At 38.9% G+C, this 21982-nt stretch overlaps 1 protein-coding gene across 1 annotated transcript in view; it reads right to left on the minus strand.

The window, feature by feature from the left end:
• LOC102802634 (uncharacterized) overlaps positions 1-21982 on the minus strand; it is a 55721-nt gene that overhangs the window by 5283 nt on the left and 28456 nt on the right. Inside the window, exons 7-16 of the mRNA XM_085505123.1 lie at positions 20242-20949; positions 19708-19807; positions 18918-19098; positions 17791-17963; positions 16435-16521; positions 15104-15457; positions 12707-13030; positions 8817-8960; positions 7594-8415; positions 1574-1694 (exon numbers count right to left, since the gene is read on the minus strand). Coding sequence (XP_085361249.1) covers positions 1574-1694; positions 7594-8415; positions 8817-8960; positions 12707-13030; positions 15104-15457; positions 16435-16521; positions 17791-17963; positions 18918-19098; positions 19708-19807; positions 20242-20949 — 3014 coding nt within the window. The remainder of the gene's footprint in view (positions 1-1573; positions 1695-7593; positions 8416-8816; positions 8961-12706; positions 13031-15103; positions 15458-16434; positions 16522-17790; positions 17964-18917; positions 19099-19707; positions 19808-20241; positions 20950-21982) is intronic.

A 21982-nucleotide genomic window follows, 5' to 3' on the forward strand; every position in this document is an offset into this window, starting at 1 on the left:
AAAGTGTTAAATTTTATTTTCCTCCAAAAGACGCAATATTTGCCTCAATCTGTCACATGGCGAACTAAAATTGTCATTTGCACACTTTTTTTGAGGGGTGCTCAATACTTTAGAGCTGAGTACCCTGGACGCTAAGTCGGTGAAGTACATTATATTACTGTTGCATGCTATTTCAACAATTTTAGCTTCATCTGAGATTTAGTTGCAAATTAAATTATCTAAATCGCGTACTACTAAGCTAAGCTAAGTGCATAGTACAGTGTGAAATGGACAGCGTCACTATACATGATACTACTAAGCTAAGCTAAGTGCATAGTACAGTGTAAAATGGACAGCGTCACTATACGTGATACTACTAAGCTAAGCTAAGTGCATAGTACAGTGTGAAATGGACAGCGTCACTATATGTGACACAATATTACAGTGGGTGTCGAAAAAAAATGAGCATGAAAACCACTACATATATTTCCTTTGGAGGATTCCTAGCATTCTTATGATCTGTGTTTAATATACAAGTCAAAATATATCGTTTTAACATTAGATGCAATTCCTTTGCTTAAAATCTCATTGAAAACTTTCTCCCACAAATCAACTGTCTACAGAGAACCATCTGCACAGTGATTCAAAAATAATCGTTAATAGGGCATAGTTGTAATTTGAATATGAATGACAATATCTCATGATATTCAGCCATATTTTTCTTCCTCACTATAACACTTTGGTTACATAGGTAAAATGAAAAATTGCATACTGCACATGTAGGGATGCAAATTGGCAAGTCATAACAGACACCACTATGAATCTTCCAAGGTAAGTTGATATAGGGAGATTGCATTTTTTTATCTGTTGATTTCAGCACCCACTGAACAGAACATATGAATGAACAAAATCATGTACTATGATAATTTTAATAGGCTAGCTGCAAATAAATAAGTTGATGTTTGTTGATTTCATATCGTGGATGGTTCAGTTAGTCACAGATAAGTTCCCAGGGAGAGGACAGTATGATTATGAGGCAGTGTGCACACACTCATGATGGAGTTCTAACGTAATCACCAGTGTTTAGACCATAAAGAAACAGAGTAGAAACAATTTTCTTTTTTGGAAAACCATAGACAATGTACAAGGTATGAGAAACGAAACCCAGTACAACAAAAATGGGAACCAAAAACAAGCCCCAAACAGGTATAAATAATATCAATGGCATTCTAGAAAAGATCTATTTTGCATAATTTGTTATTGTTGTATGTTATTTGTCATTACTCACCTGCTGTTTATGTCAAAGTTATAGCATGAATTAAAAGAGAGAAATATTATAGGAGTAGACCATCATATAATGGTCTGATATGTCACAAAATAGTTGAAAGTATATGAAAATATATGAAAGTCGGCATTGATGTAATATGACTGTGCCCGAGTAGTTCATTGGGCAAGGTCAGTTGATTGGGTAGAGGTCAGTTGACTGGGCAAGGTTTATGATTAAACTGGATGCTTCAAATTTATTGACAGTTTCATGTACATATTCTGGCTTTGAAACTGTCAAAGATATCAAGATATATGAACAAATACTCACCATTTTGAAAGGTAAAACTCATACAATTTGACAGGACATCTTAACGGATTATCTGTATTCTCTCCTTGTTCTAAAACTGGCAAATCAGTCTCTCTCTTACGTTTACCTGCAGCCTCATTTGCTGTACACATAGAAATATAATATATATTAATTGATCTGTTTTTCTATAATGCATACAATATTAGTGCAAAAATTACCTAAATTTTTCATAGAAAGAGTATACAGATATACATATATACTTGTTCTATATATTGAATCAAAGAAAGCTTAGAAAGAATTCGAAATTACTTAATTGCAAATCAGAAAATTAATATGAACAGATTTTAGTTTAAAACTAATGAGGTCTGCGCAATGTAACAGAAAATCTATGTACCAAGTTTAATTGAAATGTGATTAGAACCAAAAAATTATGAATTAATATGAACAGATTTTTACCCCAAACTAATTAGGTTTGTACATTGTCCTAGAGCATCTTTGTACTAAGTTTCATTGAAATGGAATAATTAGTACTTTAGATATCAGTGTGAAAGCTTAAAATTGATAATTATGCTTCTTTTTATCAGATTTACGTCATTGTTTTATGTAATTATCAGCGTTTATTATCTCCAGTTATGTTGTCAAGATTGAGTAGTTGTAGTCAAAGTTTCTATAGATTTATGCTGTTTTCGTGACGCAAAGAAACATACGTTGGCCTGTATTCAGAAATTTCTATCAGTTTACATAAGTGTATTCTCCCTGATTGGCTCAATTAAAACAACCAATCATATTAATTGACGCCAAGGATTAAAATTCTAAGGTGTGAATCCACCCTTGTCTTTAAATAGACAAAGAGTGTTAATTAAGACAGACTTCATCCTTTGTACTTCAAGTGATACATTGTTCCGAATCGTCCTAGCGTTTAGTACAGTTCTCGCGGAAGCTTTGGCTTCACTTCAGCATCGCATCATTATGGCATTGTTATGGCTTCAACATCGCTTCAATGTCGCGACATTAAAATGTTAGGCGGTTATCGCTTCGCTTCATTGTGGCCTCATTATGGCGACAATGTGGCATCAGCATCACTTCATCAAACAAAGACGTACAGAACTCATTTCGCCCAACCTCTCGCCCGCTTCCGCTTATCAATCGCTCGCTTTTGCGACTGCTTGTTGAATTTCTGCTTTATTTTCGACTGCGCAAAAATTCGTACTACTAACAATTTTCTGGTTTTCATAGATCACGGTTACTAGTTTAGTAACCTTGCATAGATGTTGAACAACCGTCAAAAGTTCAAATACTTTTTGTTTTAACTATCTATAATTATATGCACGCAATCTGACCCTGTGACCTAGATTTGGCTGGGATTGACTATTTTATTTTAAACAATATTCTGATGTGACGCACTGCTAGTACGACATGGTTGTTTCTTTTCCTGACTGTGTTGAGTTTACGATTTGTATAATTATTGTTATTTCCCCCAAGGAGAACACAAGCCGAAGGACCATGAAGCTAAATAGAAGTCCCACGCATGGACTGAGTGAAAGGAAATATTTCTAGGGCTAAAATAAAACTTAATATCTCTTTGTGTATTTGTCAATTTTGCATATATTTGTTGTAACACTATGTTCGTAAATATCTGGAAAAATCTCTTCTTTCGTTAATAATTTCATTTCCCAATAATTTGTTTGGAATATCGATCCCCGTTGGTTTCTCCAAACGGTCCCGACGTCCATTTTTCAACACAATCAGCATTTATTTATCGTAATTCATGGGGATCATGTCCCGTAATTTGTGGGCTGTAAAACCAAATAATTAAACATGTACTATTTATTATATATATTTTTTTACCTCGTGAAACTACAACACAGCGTAGAGTTGTCGCGGTGAAAGTCGCCTTGAAATCGATGGAACTTCAATTATCCATTTCTCGCCTTGAAATAAAATTTAAAAAATTCGAAGAGCATCGGGGGATATATTATTAACCAGTCTTACCAATCGCTAGCTTTATTTTATTCAAATCCATAAAATTCACGAGTTTTTCAACATTTGTTGGCAACTTCCGTGCTAAAAATGGTTGAAAATGTGGGTGTGGTTCTCTCGCAAAGTTCCATTGATAATACGGACAAATATGGTTCTGTGACCCAGGTCGTGCTCCGATCAGGTGACTTTCAGCAAATCAATGATGTTGTAACAAAGCATATTTGACGCTAATTGAAGGGTCGTCGTACTGTCCAATCTCCGGCGTCGATTCACTGTGCTGTGACAGGCTTCACAATCGTTTACTGAAAAACATCGGTATATTTTGACAAATGGCTGGGATTTGACCTCAGTTCAAAAAAAGAAAAAAGAAAAACTGGGCTGAGATACAAATCAGTTTTGCAAGTTGGGAAATAAAGTAAACCAGATTGGGGTCGATGATATTCAGTATCGAAGGACTTCCGTGTGTATAATGAGTTTCAAATTGTTCATCGACTGATCACCAAATATTTACGGCTACAATTAAATGAACACTTTTTCTGAAGCCCAATAAATTATTTCTGCACGTCAAGTGCTATTCGATTTTTTACCAGGCCTGTAGCTCGTTTTTAATTGAAAATATTTTTTTGTGAGAATACTTTTAAAGTACGTATAGAATGAGCTCAGGTCACTGATCGTGACTTAATTTTCAAAATTGGATGTAAAATTTTACCAGGCCGACGCCACCACAACCATCCAATCATAGTTGGAAATGTACGCACTTGTTTTGGAACTTTGTATCAAGGTGGCAGGCGACAACGCCAGGCGGCGTTCGCGTGTTTTGCATGTATTAGTAGTCCGGGCATGGGATCAAACTCGGCTAAATCTAAACGAAACACAGAAAAATACCAACAAAATGAGGAATCTGAATCTGTTCTCTTACCAGCAAATAAAATGAACGAAAATAAGGTAATTTTATAACAAGAACAGTTTCATTTCGTATAGCAAATTGTGTTGTTTCCGAACAACGATTGCATCGTGTGATTTAAATTTATCACGTTTTTCCTTGCAGTCAATATGACACTCGTCACCTTGCAGATTGCAATGTACTTCACATAGTTTTTGGCACTCAATACTCGCAACATTAAATAATTAAACAAGATATCTTTTTAAAATGTCATTTTACTCTTGGTCATATTATTTTATTCCCCTTACCGCTTTGAATTTCAAATCGATTACATATCGAACTTCTGTACATGTGTTTTTTCTCTACTGCTTTTCCATGTGAAAATAATGAGGTCATACTCATGTCACAATACTTTGAAGCTGATGCCATGTTGATGCCATGAGACTGCGGAGCTGAGGTCACGATGATGCCACAAAATAAGAGAGGCGAACACAGCTTCAATTTTCAATGACGCAAAACGGATGCCACAATGATGCGATGCTGAGGCGACAATGAAGCCATGCGTATGCGACAATGATGCCACAAAAGCCAAAGCTTCCGCGAGAACTGTACTGTATGTAATAGTTTTTCAACTAGCTCTATCTCGTTGCTGTACAACTGAATAAATGCGTGTTCACCATTAGAACATTGCACACTGGTATACCGTCTACTGCTTGATGTATCTACAGTCTATCTGGTGAGATTTAAAGATCCTATACTGTTTGTGGCAGTTTCCCCGACAAAATGCGATAATTAGTACTTGAGATACCCGTGGGAAAAGCTGAAAATTAACTAATTATGCAAATTAGGTGATTAATATGCACAAATATTTATCCAAAACAATCAATCTCTGCATAGTCCTTGAGTATGTACCAAGTTTCATTGAAATGCAATGCTCACTACTTATATCAAAAGCTGAAAATTAATTATCAGGTATGTGCAGTGTCATATGACATCTATGTACCAAGTTTCATTGAAATGTGATGATTAGTACTTGAGATATCAGTGGAAAAACGGAAAATTGACTAATCATTATGCAAATTAGGTAAATAGTATCGACGGATTATTACCAAAAACTAATCAAAACCTAGCATTAGTTCAGAGCATCTATGTACCAAGTTTCATCAAAATCCAGTGAGTGGTTGTTTAGATATTAGTGGAACAGTCATGGAACCACTAAAAAATAGCTAATTATCATGTAAATTAGGTATTTAGTATGCACAGATTTTTACCAAAAACTAATTAAACCTGCGCATATGTTCAGAGCATATATGTATCAAGTTTCATCAAAATCCAATGAGTGGTTCTTTAGATATCAGTGGAACAGTCATAGAACAGCTAAAAATTAGCTAATTATCACATGCAAATTAGGTAATTAACGAGCATGGATTTTTACCAAAACCTAATCAAATCTGTGCATTGGCCCAGAGCATCTATGCACCAAGTTTCATCAAAAACTGATGTATGGTTCTTGAGATAGCAGTGGAACACACGCGCACGCGCACACACGCACGCACACGCACACACGCACGCGCACGCACGCGCACGCACGCACACGCACGCGCACGCACGCGCACGCACGCACGCACACACACACACACACACACACACACACACACACACACACACACACACACACACACACACACACACACACACACACACACACACACACACACACACACACACACACACACACACACACACACACACACACACACACACACACACACACACACACACACACACACACACACACACACACACACACACACACACACACACACACACACACACACACACACACACACACACACACACACACACACACACACACACACACACACACACACACACACACACACACACACACACACACACACACACACACACACACACACACACACACACACACACACACACACACACACACACACACACACACACACACACACACACACACACACACACACACACACACACACACACACACACACACACACACACACACACACACACACACACACACACACACACACACACACACACACACACACACACACACACACACACACACACACACACACACACACACACACACACACACACACACACACACACACACACACACACACACACACACACACACACACACACACACACACACACACACACACACACACACACACACACACACACACACACACACACACACACACACACACACACACACACACACACACACCCACACCCACCCACACCCACACCCACACCCACACCCACACCCACACCCACACCCACACCCACACCCACACCCACACCCACACCCACACCCACACCCACACCCACACCCACACCCACACCCACACCCACACCCACACCCACACCCACACCCACCCACACCCACACCCACCCACACCCACACCCACACCCACACCCACACCCACACCCACACCCACACCCACACCCACACCCACACACACCCACACCCACACCCACACCCACACCCACCCACACCCACACCCACACCCACCCCCACCCACCCCCACCCACCCACACACCCACACACCCACACCCACACACACACACACACACACTAACTGCAAAGACTCCCATTATGTGCTTCGCACAAGGGAGTCAAAAAATAGGTTGAAAGATTGCTTTTTCTCTGCCAATAATTTTGATTAAGTCAATATTGTAATACATAGTTTGAAAGAATTTGTACATACATGTAGCTGATTTTACCGAAAACAAGTCAAGGTAAGGGAAGGGAAGGGAAGGGAAGGTAAGGTAAGGTAAGGTAAGGTAAATGCCCCACCTCCCTCAATAGTTTATTGTCTTATTTATTACTAAAATTACCAGGATAAAGAATACATTCACTTCAGTCATCTCTCCAGGCATTATTTGCAAAATGGTTGCTAGTCAACCACATTAGATTCCATCAAAAAAGTATTTGAAGTATATAAAGCTAGACATGTTGTATTACCTTTGAACCAAGTTTGTTTAAATTTGTCCATGCATGTCAAAGAGATATAACACTGGACATGCTTACAGAACCAAAATTAATAGTGCAAGTGTTGAAACTAAAATTTGTGGTAGAAGTGGCAATTACAATGAGTGAGACAGAAATGAGATTTACCTTTAACCATCTGTGGATTATAATATCTGAGATACACCGCTTTAGTCTGTGTTTTACTTCCGGTGACTTTCTTCCAATGTTTTAATATATGAGTAAAAGACAATGCACAATGTTCCTCTGGAGTCTTTAACTGGAAATACTTTGTATTAAAGTAAACCAATGTACTGAGTAGGACGTATGGTGAATGCGCTCCTAGTTGTTTACAATCCCATAACATTTCTTCCTCAATACAAGTATTTATCATACCAATATGATTGATGTCTGGAGTCCATCTACTCAAGATTTCCATCAAGATATCCGTAAATTTTTCAAAGTAGATATCAGTGAAGATGTTCTCAATGCGCCCATTTTCAAACAAATATTGTTGTAATCCTAAACACAGATAAAATAGTGTGTCTGATGTGTACTCTTCCCCACTGGGTTTGCGCACCTCTTTAAGGAAATAGTAGAGAGCAAAGTTTATCTCTTCAGCTGTACACTGTAAAATGTCAGTTTTGAACGGACACACTGGCGCTCGGCCAATAGAAGTACTAACTTCACTCTCTATTTCTTGTTTTTTCTTCTGTGCCCATATCCTGTATGCATTAATCCCATAAGTATACCGGAATGTTGGAGCAGCTGCTGCCTGTGGTTGTGCAGGTGATGGTGGAGAATCCGGTTCAGGATCTTCCATAACTTTTGTACGTTTACGTCCTCTGCGACCACGCCCACGTCGACCTCTGGTTGATCTAGTAGTTCTGGTTGTAGCTCTGGCTTTAGCACGCTGTTGTCGAGGTGAAAGAAGAGCTTGCTCAAAATCTAAAGTGCTAAAATCCGGAGTATCTGTAACAGCAAAAAGTAAAAAAAAAAAAATAGAAGTCAGCAGATTAATCAATCAGATATGAATACATAATTACTATATCATACTCAAAATTCATTCAAATCAAGCATATTCAGTGGGTTATAAAGTCACGGTTTTATCATTTACACAATGTGTTCTATGCTAAATTTTACATATTCACTGGGTATTAATTAGGGCATTTTCCAGTCAGCAAAATAAGCAAAATCAAAACCCAGTGAATAATTAACCCCTTTACAGTTTTTCTATCATGCCCATTTGTGTGTTGTCTGTAATAGCAGCATTTGCCAGTATTTCTATCATGTCAATGCACATTTTCATATTTTGTCATCAGTTATGGTGGTAACATGTACATGTAATTGATATCCTTGTTTAGCATACATACCAGAGAATGGTGATGGTTGTGCACTGTGTTCATCTTCTATACTAGGTTCATTTATAACTTGTGCTGCCATTTGTAATATATCATCTTCTAGCATCTGCGATGGTATGACTTGCTCTGTTTCCTCAAATGTTAAAGCACTTGTATCTGTATCATAAATATACAAACACATGTACACTGTCCAGGATACAAGCATGACACATGTACACTGTCTAGGATACAAATATGACACACGTACACTGCCTAGGATACAAACATGACACATGTACACTGTCTAGGATACAAGCATGACACATGTACACTGTCTAGGATACAAGCATGACACATGTACACTGTCCAGGGTACAAGTATGACACATGTACACTGTCCAGGGTACAAGCATGACACATGTACACTGTCTAGGATACAAACATGACACATGTACACTGTCTAGGATACAAATATGACACACGTACACTGTCTAGGATACAAACATGACACATGTACACTGTCTAGGATACAAGCATGACACATGTACACCATCTAGAATACAAGCATGACACATGTACACCATCTAGAATACAAACATGACACATGTACACTGTCTAGGATACAAGCATGACACATGTACACTGTCTAGGATACAAACATGACACATGTACACTGTCCAGGGTACAAGTATGACACATGTACACTGTCCAGGGTACAAGTATGACACATGTACACCATCTAGAATACAAACATGACACATGTACACTGTCCAGGGTACAAGTATGACACATGTACACTGTCCAGGGTACAAGCATGACACATGTACACTGTCTAGGATACAAATATGACACACGTACACTGCCTAGGATACAAACATGACACATGTACACTGTCTAGGATACAAGCATGACACATGTACACTGTCTAGGATACAAGCATGACACATGTACACTGTCCAGGGTACAAGTATGACACATGTACACTGTCCAGGGTACAAGCATGACACATGTACACTGTCTAGGATACAAACATGACACATGTACACTGTCTAGGATACAAATATGACACACGTACACTGTCTAGGATACAAACATGACACATGTACACTGTCTAGGATACAAGCATGACACATGTACACTGTCCAAGATACAAACATGACATATGTACACTTGTCTAGGATACAAGCATGACACATGTACACCATCTAGAATACAAACATGACACATGTACACTGTCCAGGGTACAAGCATGACACATGTACACTGTCCAGGGTACAAGCATGACACATGTACACTGTCCAGGGTACAAGCATGACACATGTACACTGTCCAGGGTACAAGCATGACACATGTACACTGTCCAGGGTACAAGCATGACACATGTACACTGTCCAGGGTACAAGCATGACACATGTACACTGTCCAGGGTACAAGCATGACACATGTACACTGTCCAGGGTACAAGCATGACACATGTACACTGTCCATGGTACAAGCATGACACATGTACACTGTCTAGAATACAAACATGACACATGTACACTGTCCAGGGTACAAGCATGACACATGTACACTGTCCAGGGTACAAGCATGACACATGTACACTGTCTAGAATACAAACATGACACATGTACACTGTCCAGGGTACAAGCATGACACATGTACACTGTCCAGGATACAAACATGACACATGTACACCATCCAGAATACAAACATAACACATGTACACTGTCCAGGGTATAAGCATGACACATGTACACTGTCTAGAATACAAACATGACACATGCACACTGTCTAGGATACAAGCATGACACATGTACACCATCTAGAATACAAACATGACACATGTACACTGTCCAGGGTACAAGCATGACACATGTACACTATCTAGAATACAAACATGACACATGTACACTGTCCAGGGTACAAGCATGACACATGTACACTGTCTAGAATACAAACATGACACATGACACTGTCCAGGGTACAAGCATGACACAAACATGACACATGTACACTGTCTAGGATACAAGCATGACACATGTACACCATCTAGAATACAAACATGACACATGTACACTGTCCAGGGTACAAGCATGACACATGTACACTGTCCAGGGTACAAGCATGACACATGTACACTGTCTAGAATACAAACATGACACATGTACACTGTCTAGGATACAAGCATGACACATGTACACCATCTAGAATACAAACATGACACATGTACACTGTCCAGGGTACAAGCATGACACATGTACACTGTCTAGAATACAAACATGACACATGTACACTGTCTAGGATCCAAGCATGACACATGTACACTGTCTAGGATACAAGCATGACACATGTACACCATCTAGAATACAAACATGACACATGTACACTGTCCAGGGTACAAGCATGACACATGTACAAAGTCTAGAATACAAACATGACACATGTACACCATCTAGAATACAAACATGACACATGTACACTGTCCAGGGTACAAGCATGACACATGTACACTGTCTAGAATACAAACATGACACATGTACACTGTCTAGGATCCAAGCATGACACATGTACACTGTCTAGGATACAAGCATGACACATGTACACCATCTAGAATACAAACATGACACATGTACACTGTCCAGGGTACAAGCATGACACATGTACAAAGTCTAGAATACAAACATGACACATGTACACCATCTAGAATACAAACATGACACATGTACACTGTCCAGGGTACAAGCATGACACATGTACACTGTCCAGGGTACAAGCATGACACATGTACACTGTCCAGGGTACAAGCATGACACATGTACACTGTCCAGGGTACAAGCATGACACATGTACACTGTCCAGGGTACAAGCATGACACATGTACACTGTCCAGGGTACAAGCATGACACATGTACACTGTCCAGGGTACAAGCATGACACATGTACACTGTCCAGGGTACAAGCATGACACATGTACACTATCTAGAATACAAGCATGACACATGTACACTATCTAGAATACAAACATGACACATGTACACTGTCCAGGGTACAAGCATGACACATGTACACTGTCCAGGGTACAAGCATGACACATGTACACTGTCTAGAATACAAACATGACACATGTACACTGTCCAGGGTACAAGCATGACACATGTACACTGTCTAGAATACAAACATGACACATGTACACTGTCTAGAATACAAACATGACACATGTACACTGTCTAGAATACAAACATGACACATGTACACTGTCTAGAATACAAACATGACACATGTACACTGTCTAGAATACAAACATGACACATGTACACTGTCTAGGGTTACGAAAGATAAATTTGTTTGATCTGATACATCATTATGCATCTGGCAGATAAAACAATGGAATTCATTCAGCAAAATGATGTACAGACATGTTCTAAAGTTATATAGACTTATTTGAATGTCTTTCTTATTGTGAAAGTATGCTTCATATTAACATCATGCTATGTGTCAACCAATTGGATTGCTTGTAATCCATACTTTGCTGTATTTTCTTAATGACCTCATATTATGAACTGAACACAGGAAATATTGGAATATACCATTTGCTCAAAACACCTTACAATATTCCCATAAAACCTTCCAGAATATTAACGTCAATCAACACTTTCCTTTGCTGCCACACAAGCACACATCTTTTAAAATACCACTATTATAAAATGTACCATATTTACTCTATTAGTAGCGTATGCGTATGTGAATGACAAATGTGACTTGTCAAAATAAGTCAAATTTGAATGAGTAAGTATACATTACAAACTAAATGCTTTTCATGCTTCTAAAAGAGCAGATATGATATAAGTTAGAACAGAGACCACATTGACAAGAACCCTGTGAAAACTGAATGGTCAGAAGCATTTAAAATAAATCCCTTACCTTCTTGCATTGGTTGTGAATTATCATCATCATCCCGCTCACTATCATCTTCTTTCACAGCTTTATTTTCTCCTGCAATGGCCTCCGCCATCATTAACAATTCAGCCTCTAAAGGATCTGATGGAGTCTTCTCTTTTATATTATCAATAGTTTTCAACAGTTTATCAGCATTATTACTGGCTACAGGTAACCACATTGGTACAGGGACAGGCAATGGTGTAGGGATGGGTGTTGGTACATATGAATTGTACATCTGAACAGGTACTGGCACATAAATGGGAACAGGAACTGGAATCAAAATTACCTTAGGTCGAAAATCTTCACCTGAAAGAAAATTACAGTTTTAATAAAACTGTAACCAGTGGTCAGGGTGGTTCCCAGTATCTATCATATCATTTATGAATATTTAATAATATCATAACCAGATACGAGTTGATATTTTGATAATATATACATTGTCAGATATCATCAATATAGCACTAATTACATGACTTAAACTGCAATAGTGCATGATATATTACATTAAAATTAATAAGGTCACATGACCATATATAATCAGTTCATATCTCTTGTACAGTGTGTTAGTTTAAAATGTGTGTGTCGCATCATGACAGGGTTTTTTAAAGTTATATGTATGAATTCATAATTTGTTTTGTTTTTTAAATTACCATTCTCATGAAAAAAATCAAAATAACAAGTGACCTAAAGGTTGAAACAGCTCAGCTGTCTTTGTCATGTCTTCGGCAAAACAAAGTTGATAATCTTCTGTATGATAAAATAGTCGCCATTTTCCAGGGTTCTTAATGTTCCCACAATGTTCTTGCCATAGCAATTACTTCTTCTTTGAAAATTGAAGATATTGTCATGAAATTAAAAAATTTGACTGCGGCCTAACCAAGGTACCTACATACCAAGTATCAAAGCAATTGCACGATAGCTTTCAAGAAAAAGTTGAAAATGTAATTTTTGACAGACGGACGAACATAAGGATGGACAGATATGACAAACAATCACATATATGAACAGCTCTGTTCATCTTCCTTGACAGTGGAGGTAGAAAATAATAATGGATACTGAGGCATTATGAGAAGGATAATCAACAAGCCATGCATGGCACAGTCCCCGTTAGTTATCAAATTTAAGATATGTAGTTTTGTTTATAGTAATACAGCTGGAACATAACCATGTCAGGAATATGATTTTTTAACATTAAAATGATTGACATTTGTATCTGATCGTCAAACAAGTACTTGTCCATATTGAGAGATATTGCTCTGGAACAGCATTCAAAATCAGCCATTTTGAATACATGTATATATATAACATGATGTATATCAAATATATAAAATTTGAATATAATCAGTCAAAGCATTTAAGAGATATGGCTCTAGAAGCCCAATCATTAAAACAAAATGGCCGCCAGTCAGCTATTTTGAATCCAATCTGAAAAATAAAATGACATGCATCAGGAACCTGTAATGTCTAACGTGTGAACACAATCCATCCATAAATGCTAGAAATGCTTGATATTCGAGGATTTTTTTAGCACAAAAATAGCACACTTTGAAAAAGATCATCAAACCAATATATCCGTATATCTGTGACATGATGTATAATGAATATTAAAAATTTGAACATAATCAGTCAAAACAAGTCAGACATATGGGTCTGGAAACCCATTCATTAAAACAAAATGGCCGCCAGTCAGCCGCCAGACAGCCATTTTGAATCTGACCTGAAAAATAAAATGACGTGCATCAGGAACCTGTAATGTCTAATGTATGTACCAAGTTTGAACAAAATCCATCCATAAATGCCAGAAATGCTTGATATTTGATGATTTTTTAGTACGAAAATGACAACCATTTGGCCATTTTGAATAGGATCGTCAAACCAATATATCTATGACATGATGTATAATATTTAAAATTTGAACATAATCAGTCAAAACAAGTCGGAGATATGGCACGAGAACCACATTGATTAATACAAAATGGCCGCCAGTCGGCCATTTTGAATGTTATCTGAAAAACAAAATTATTTGCATCAAGGTCCCATAATGTCCAACGTATATACAAGGTTTGAACAAAATCCATCTGTAAACAACCGAGGAATGCTCGATTGTGATGATTTTTAGCAAAAAAATGGCCGCCATTCGGCCATCTTGAATCAGATCATGAAACAAATTGACGTGCATATGTATGATATCATGTATGGTGTATGTGTGAAGTTTGATTGTGATTGGTCCAGGCATTTCTAAGATACAGGTCTGGACGCACGCACAGACGCACGCACGCACGCACGCACGCACGCACACACGGAGGTCAAAACATAAGTCCTCGTTTTCAGACTGCGTCCGAACGGGGACTAATTACATAATGAGTAATTTCACTTTACCTGTATTGGTTCCTTTATTAGACTGGCGTGGCTTACAAGATATGGCCTTAGTCTGAGTGAACGGCTTACACAGCAAACTCTTGTTCTTCAAAATTTTAAGTGCAGGTGGTGGAGGTGGGGGTGGGTCGAGCTTGACAGGAGGCGTGTATGATATCACTTTGGGAACCGTTCGTACTGGTTTTGCCTTTATCGATGTAGTCAGTGGTTTTATAACTGTTGAGTTCTGGAGAGCTGGTTGAGTTTTGGTTTGTAGTCCATGGACATTTTGTATTTGGATATTGCCAGACCTAGTGTTATATGGTTTATTGCTTGGAGTACTCAAAGCTGGCATGGATGTGATACCAGTTGGTTGCACTGTAAACAATAGACCAGCATCAACATTAGTAGTGCCTTCCTAAATATCACAATTCACATATTATTTTAAGTAATTAAACACTGCTGCATTGATCACTAATGACATTGTTGTAATAAAATTCAGATATCTCAATCACTCAGCTAAATGATGGTTAAAGGCCCAATTCACTTGCCCCGGGCAAGTGTGAATTGGAGGTGTGGCTATTCTAATGCATGGTGTTAATCACTTGCATAGCCTATGACGCATCCTGTTTCAGCGGTCCAACATCACGTGACTTTGATTGACAGTAGTAATTATTCAAGATTAGTCGCGCATCCCTTTCCCCGGTTCATGTTTTTTACTGTTATTCGCCAAAATCTCAGCTCGTACACAATTTATTGTCATAAATATTACACACAGTCACTGCTGTGATATTCATAGACACATGCATCCACTTTGGCACGACATAATCGACGTGTAAGTTCGAGAAAACACGTTTTTACCGGAGCTTGGCTGGAGCTGTTTACTACAGCGTGACAAGCAAGGAAATAATCCTTATTGTTTAGGAGCGTATTTATAGTATACCTGGGCCTTTAATTCAAAGTGCGTATACTTCAGATAAGAAAGTTTATCTAATGACAATCAACACAATCAACTTTCATACACTGTCAGACCTGTTTTCTTATCTAAATTGGGTAGTTCTATTTTTTATTTGGAGCCAACAGTTTTGATAAATGCGACACATTTCAACTTCTGGTAAATTACTAGCTGGAATTGTATACCACTACTACAATAAAGGTAACTGTAAAGGCATTTATTTTTACTGACATTAAATTTCAATATATTAATGCCTTTTCACTGGGTTTTAAATTTACGAACATGACATGGAAACTATGAATTTTATTGTTATTCTTCAAGTTCATGTGGATTTAATTTTGCAAATTTCACTTAACAAAAATTTCACTTATAGTGATATAACATTATATAATACACTTACCTGATGAGGGGAAGTTTACCTGGCTTTGTTGACCTGGTGCCAGAGACATTACTGAGGCAATTACTGGTGTGGAACTGTTAGTCATAGCTAAAAACAAAAAAAAACAATTAGTTGTAAATGTATCAGTTATATTCTGCAATAGCTTATGCACTCACCATAAATTATAACATTAATAGTTTGCTTCATACAGTCAACAAACTCGCCATCCCCAGTAGGCGACTCGCCCTCCCAAGTAGGCGACCCGCCCTCCCAAGTAGGCGACTCGCCCTCCCAAGTAGGCGACTCGCCCTCCCAAGTAGGCGACTCGCCCTCCCAAGTAGGCGACTCGCCCTCCCAAGTAGGCGGACTCGCCCTCCCCAGCAGGCGACTCGCCTTCCCAAGCAGGCGACTCGCCCTCCCCAGTAGGCGACTCGCCTTCCCAAGCAGGCGACTCGCCCTCCCCAGTAGGCGACTCGCCTTCCCAAGCAGGCGACTCGCCTTCCCAAGCAGGCGACTCGCCCTCCCCAGCAGGCGACTCGCCCTCCCAAGCAGGCGACTCGCCCTCCCCAGTAGGCGACTCGCCCTCCCCAGTAGGCGACTCGCCCTCCCCAGTAGGCGACTCGCCCTCCCCAGTAGGCGACTCGCCCTCCCCAGTAGGCGACTCGCCCTCCCCAGTAGGCGACTCGCCCTCCCCAGTAGGCGACTCGCCCTCCCCAGTAGGCGACTCGCCCTCCCCAGTAGGCGACTCGCCCTCCCCAGTAGGCGACTCGCCCTCCCCAGTAGGCGACTCGCCCTCCCCAGTAGGCGACTCTCCCTCCCCAGTAGGCGACTCGCCATCCCCAGTAGGCGACTCGCCATCCCCAGTAGGCGACTCGCCATCCCCAGTAGGCGACTCGCCCTCCCCAGTAGGCGACTCACCCTCCCCAGTAGGCGACTCACCCTCCCAAGTAGACCCTCCCAAGTAGGCAACGCTCCCTCCCAAGTAGGCAATGCTCCCTCCCAAGTAGGCAACTCTCCCTTCCAAGTAGGCAACGCTCCCTCCCAAGTAGGCAACTCTCCCTTCCAAGTAGGCAACACTCCCTCCAAGTAGGCAACTCTCCCTTCCAAGTAGGCAACACTCTCTCCCAAGTAGGCAACGCTCCCTCCCAAGTAGGCAACGCTCCCTCCCAAGTAGGCAACGCTCCCTCCCAAGTAGGCAACGCTCCCTCCCAAGTAGGCAACTCTCCCTCCCAAGTAGGCAACTCCCCCTCCCAAGTAGGCAACTCCCCCTCCCAAGTAGGCAACTCCCCCTCCCAAGTAGGCAACTCTCCCTCCCAAGTAGGCAACTCTCCATCCCAAGTCGGTGTCATGTCAAGATACCCATCCTGGACAACTTACCAGTGACTGGGTTAGCATTGGATAGTTTAGGCTGCATCTGAGTTGTCATGTTAGGTACATTTTGTTGAGTATAAAATAACAACAAACACTGCTGGTTACAAACATGTTTCATTTCACCACGCCATATGAAAGACTCTTCCAATTTCCGTCCACGTTGTTTACAGCCATCACACCTGCAATTAAAGAGATCCCCAACTGTAACAGTTGTACTGCCATTCAGGGTCCATAGCACCAAGAGCCAAATGATTTCCAAGACTTTTCCAGAACTTTTTCCAAACTGTCTTGCATTTTTCCCAAGACATTTTGACCCTTAATTCAGGCCAACATCATCACCAAAGCTCATCCAAGTTCAAAATAGCAGTTCATATGTGCACAAAAACAATAATTTATTTACAAGTTCAAGACACACTTTAAGACATACTTTCAGGGTTCAAACTGACCACTGGGTCTTTCTAAATTGAATTAATAACTATGAAGAAATTTGAGGATTTTTTAAAGATTTTTTTTATTTTTCCTGTAATTTAAAGACAACTCAAAGACTTTCCAAACCTCAAAAAATCCAAAAAATATTCCCAACACTATGAACCCTGCCATTTAGGAGCGACTCAAATTGGATTACTACAAAAACATCTCACATAACAGTAGCAAATAAACGGCATAAATATTGACAGAACTGTGTGTGCTGCTTAACCTCTTAACATCACAAATGCTGCACTTTACAATTATTTCATATAATCTGTGCACCACCACTCCATTCCACTGGTGATGCACAATTCACTATCTGAAATACCTCATTCACTGGTCAGGAAATCATATGCAAGCAGGCCTACCAAATCATGTGATTTCTGAATTATTGAAACTGGCGTTTTGAAGAGCAGTGAGCTTGTTTATTAGTCAATAAATCAACCTGTTTGTAGAGAGGAAATGAAGGTAGCCATTTCCGTAAGTACAGAATAGTCCAAGTAATGTGATTTTGATTGAGATAAAATGGATTGCAAGATGATCGAATCTACAAATGATATAAATGAAAAAATCAAACCACTACAATTTCATTGACATGATACAACGGCACAAAATACATTTAGATGGAAGGCATAGTTTATTAAATCCACTGTACATAAACTCACCTAGCTGCTTGATTATACCACAATTCATATTTATCTCGGCAAGATAAACTGCAGAACTGTTTTCTTTTGCCATCCAAGGTTTTATCACACAAAGCTTTACCCATTTGAGAACAATAATCACAGATTATACACTTCAGTCCAAGTCCCTTAGTAAACGCTTGCTTGAACAACAGTTTGCAGCCTGTGGTGAGAATAACGCTTATATTTAATATAAGGAAAGCACTAATCTTACATACAAACCTTGCATTGCATCCACAATTTGACTGTAGCCAATGTATCAAGGTTTTATACACTAGATGCTCAGTGCAACTTACGACTACAACTCTGATCATGTCAAGTTCTAAGACATTTAGTACACATAAAAGGACATTGAGCTTTCTTCCATAAATCTGCCTGTCTACTAGTATTTTATTTTTATGAGCTTTAACTCATTAATATTAATCATTTGTAAATCCTCATAGTTGCAATTTAGCTAATTTAATTCAACCACGTTTGAAAATGAACAATAAATACAATTTTGTCAAAATTGAAACATGTTTTGGTTTGTTTGTTAATTGAATGTCAATCAGAGAGCAGCTCGTTTGATGACAGATTTTTTCAATGAATGAGATGCATGCATGCTTTGACTCACCTAAAGTTCTAAGGCCTTTATGGTATATTCTATTTCAAAATAGGACCATAGTGAATTCATTCCAATTGCTTTGACATTTCATTTGAATCTCTGATTTTATATTTCAGAAGAGCACATGTACCTGGAATTTATACTAGCAGTATACAAATCAATACTTGCCTTCACTACAAAATGATCTATCTTGACCTGAGAACTTGCAAGTTTCAAACAAAATCTTTTCCATATGACAGGCATCACATACAGCAGTTACACCATTAATCTACAAACAATATATAAGTATTCAAGATAATATTTCATCCTTCAGTCCATTTCTTGTTCAGCATGTCTCAACTTCATCACAAACGATGCAACAAGTTAACTGCATGCCATTTTAAGTACATTTGCATCACAGACATAAACCTATGTTTTTCTTATCCTATCTGCTACTAAACCTGTACATGCACAATGGGTACATACCATGAACGTGGCATACATATATTGTCTAACACAATACCATTCATTGCCTTGATTAGCTTAGATTTGTATATGGTCGCATATAGCACAGGACATATGTTATACACAAGACTCAGTTAGGGGTCAAAGATAAAGCACTTCAGTCAGATGGTGATTTTACAGGATATCATTTGTATTTGTTTCTAAAGTACAGGATAAAATAAAATTAGATAATTTGAAAATGTAACCAAATATACTTACTCTTTTGAATTCTTCCATACACACTCGACTACAAAATTGATTACAATTTCCTTTGTATTCCAAAGTGACTGGTTTACTGGAGAAATTCATGTGACACAGAGAACACTGTAGTTGCAATGTCTGATGTGGTAGTGTTACGGTGGGTGTGGCAAAATGTGCCTGAAATGCTATCACACAGTTATAACAACAGAAATTTCTTAGACTACCATCACTCATTGTAAGATGGAATAATGGTGCAGACACCTTTTTACAGTGATCACACATAGTTGTAGCCTGAGATACACTGGGAATCACTTTACTAGGTTGCTGCGATGTTGCTTGGCGGGTCGACGGTTGCTGCACACCCTGATTATTACCAACTTTGTCACGAAATGACTGCAGGCACCGAAGTGAACAGAAGAGCTGAAGCTCATTGTGAGAATCAACACGTTCTACCATTTCAAAGTTGTTCTTTTTCATTTTACACCAATGGCAATTGACTAACTTCTTATGAAACTGTTTGAATCGATCCATGCACTTAACAGTGCAGAAACGTTTTGGTTTTCCTTCAAACTGCATAAACTGTGGTGTAAACTTATCATTGTAGCAATTGACACCACACTGATCACAACAACTCATACTTAAGTTATGTGCATATCTAAAAGCAGCAAAACAAGCATCACTGCACAACTTGTGAACTTCATCTTGGAAGTTTACTTCATGCTTCACCTGTCAACAAAAACAAATACTAATAGTTAATATGGCTATAAGTATCAGTTTTCTGTACTAAGTTTGGCTTAAATTGACCACATTTGGATCTGATCACAGGTTTGGACAAAAGTACTTGTATTTTAAATGCTACTTACAACATGGTATGTGGTAAATACATACATACTTTTTGCTATTAAAGGACCTCATTACCATGGCTATTACCCCATTACCCATTCATTTTTTTGTGATAAGCTTGTTTAATTTGCCTTTGACTGAAGCAGTCCTGACAATATTTAACATATTCCTACATGTATTGATTAAATAGGCTTCTTGAATATCCTAGGGTTATTTACATATTATTAATAATTCCATAAAATGCTGAGGCAGTGACAGTCAATTTAAACAAGTCATTGTCAATGACACGTCCCCGTTCCGTTCATATTTGAGTGACATATACATTCAAAGCAGATCATGACCGAAATGCACCTGCATATGTACAACACATTGTGCTAAATCTGAACAAAATCCATCCATGCATGACTGAGATCCGGTTCTGGAATTGTGAAAATATGTGATTTTGATGCATTTTCGGCCTTAAAATGGCCATCATTCCGCTATTGTTAAGCAGATCATGAAACAAATGCACATATCTATTTGTGACATGATGTACTATGTGTGTGTGAAGTTTGAACTTGATCAATCCAGACATGTCTTGGATACGGATCCAGAACTGAATTCTTTAACAAAATGGCCGCCAGTCGGCCATTTCGAATTTGATCCGAAAAAAAAAAAGATGTGCATCAAGGTCCTATTATGTTTAATGTATGTACCAAATTTGAACAAAATCCATCCATGCATAACTGAGATACGGGTCCGGAATGGTGAAAATGTGCGATTTCAATGCATTTTCGGCCTTAAAGCGGCCCCCCATTTGGCTATCGTTAATGAGATCATGAAACAAATGCACATACATATTTGTGACATGATGTACCTTGTGTGTGTGAAGTTTGAACTTGATCAATCCAGACATGTCTCGGATACGGATCCAGAA

Source organism: Saccoglossus kowalevskii, chromosome 11 (assembly GCF_978046115.1).
Source record: "Saccoglossus kowalevskii chromosome 11, keSacKowa6.1, whole genome shotgun sequence".
NCBI classification, from domain to species: Eukaryota; Metazoa; Hemichordata; class Enteropneusta; family Harrimaniidae; genus Saccoglossus; species Saccoglossus kowalevskii.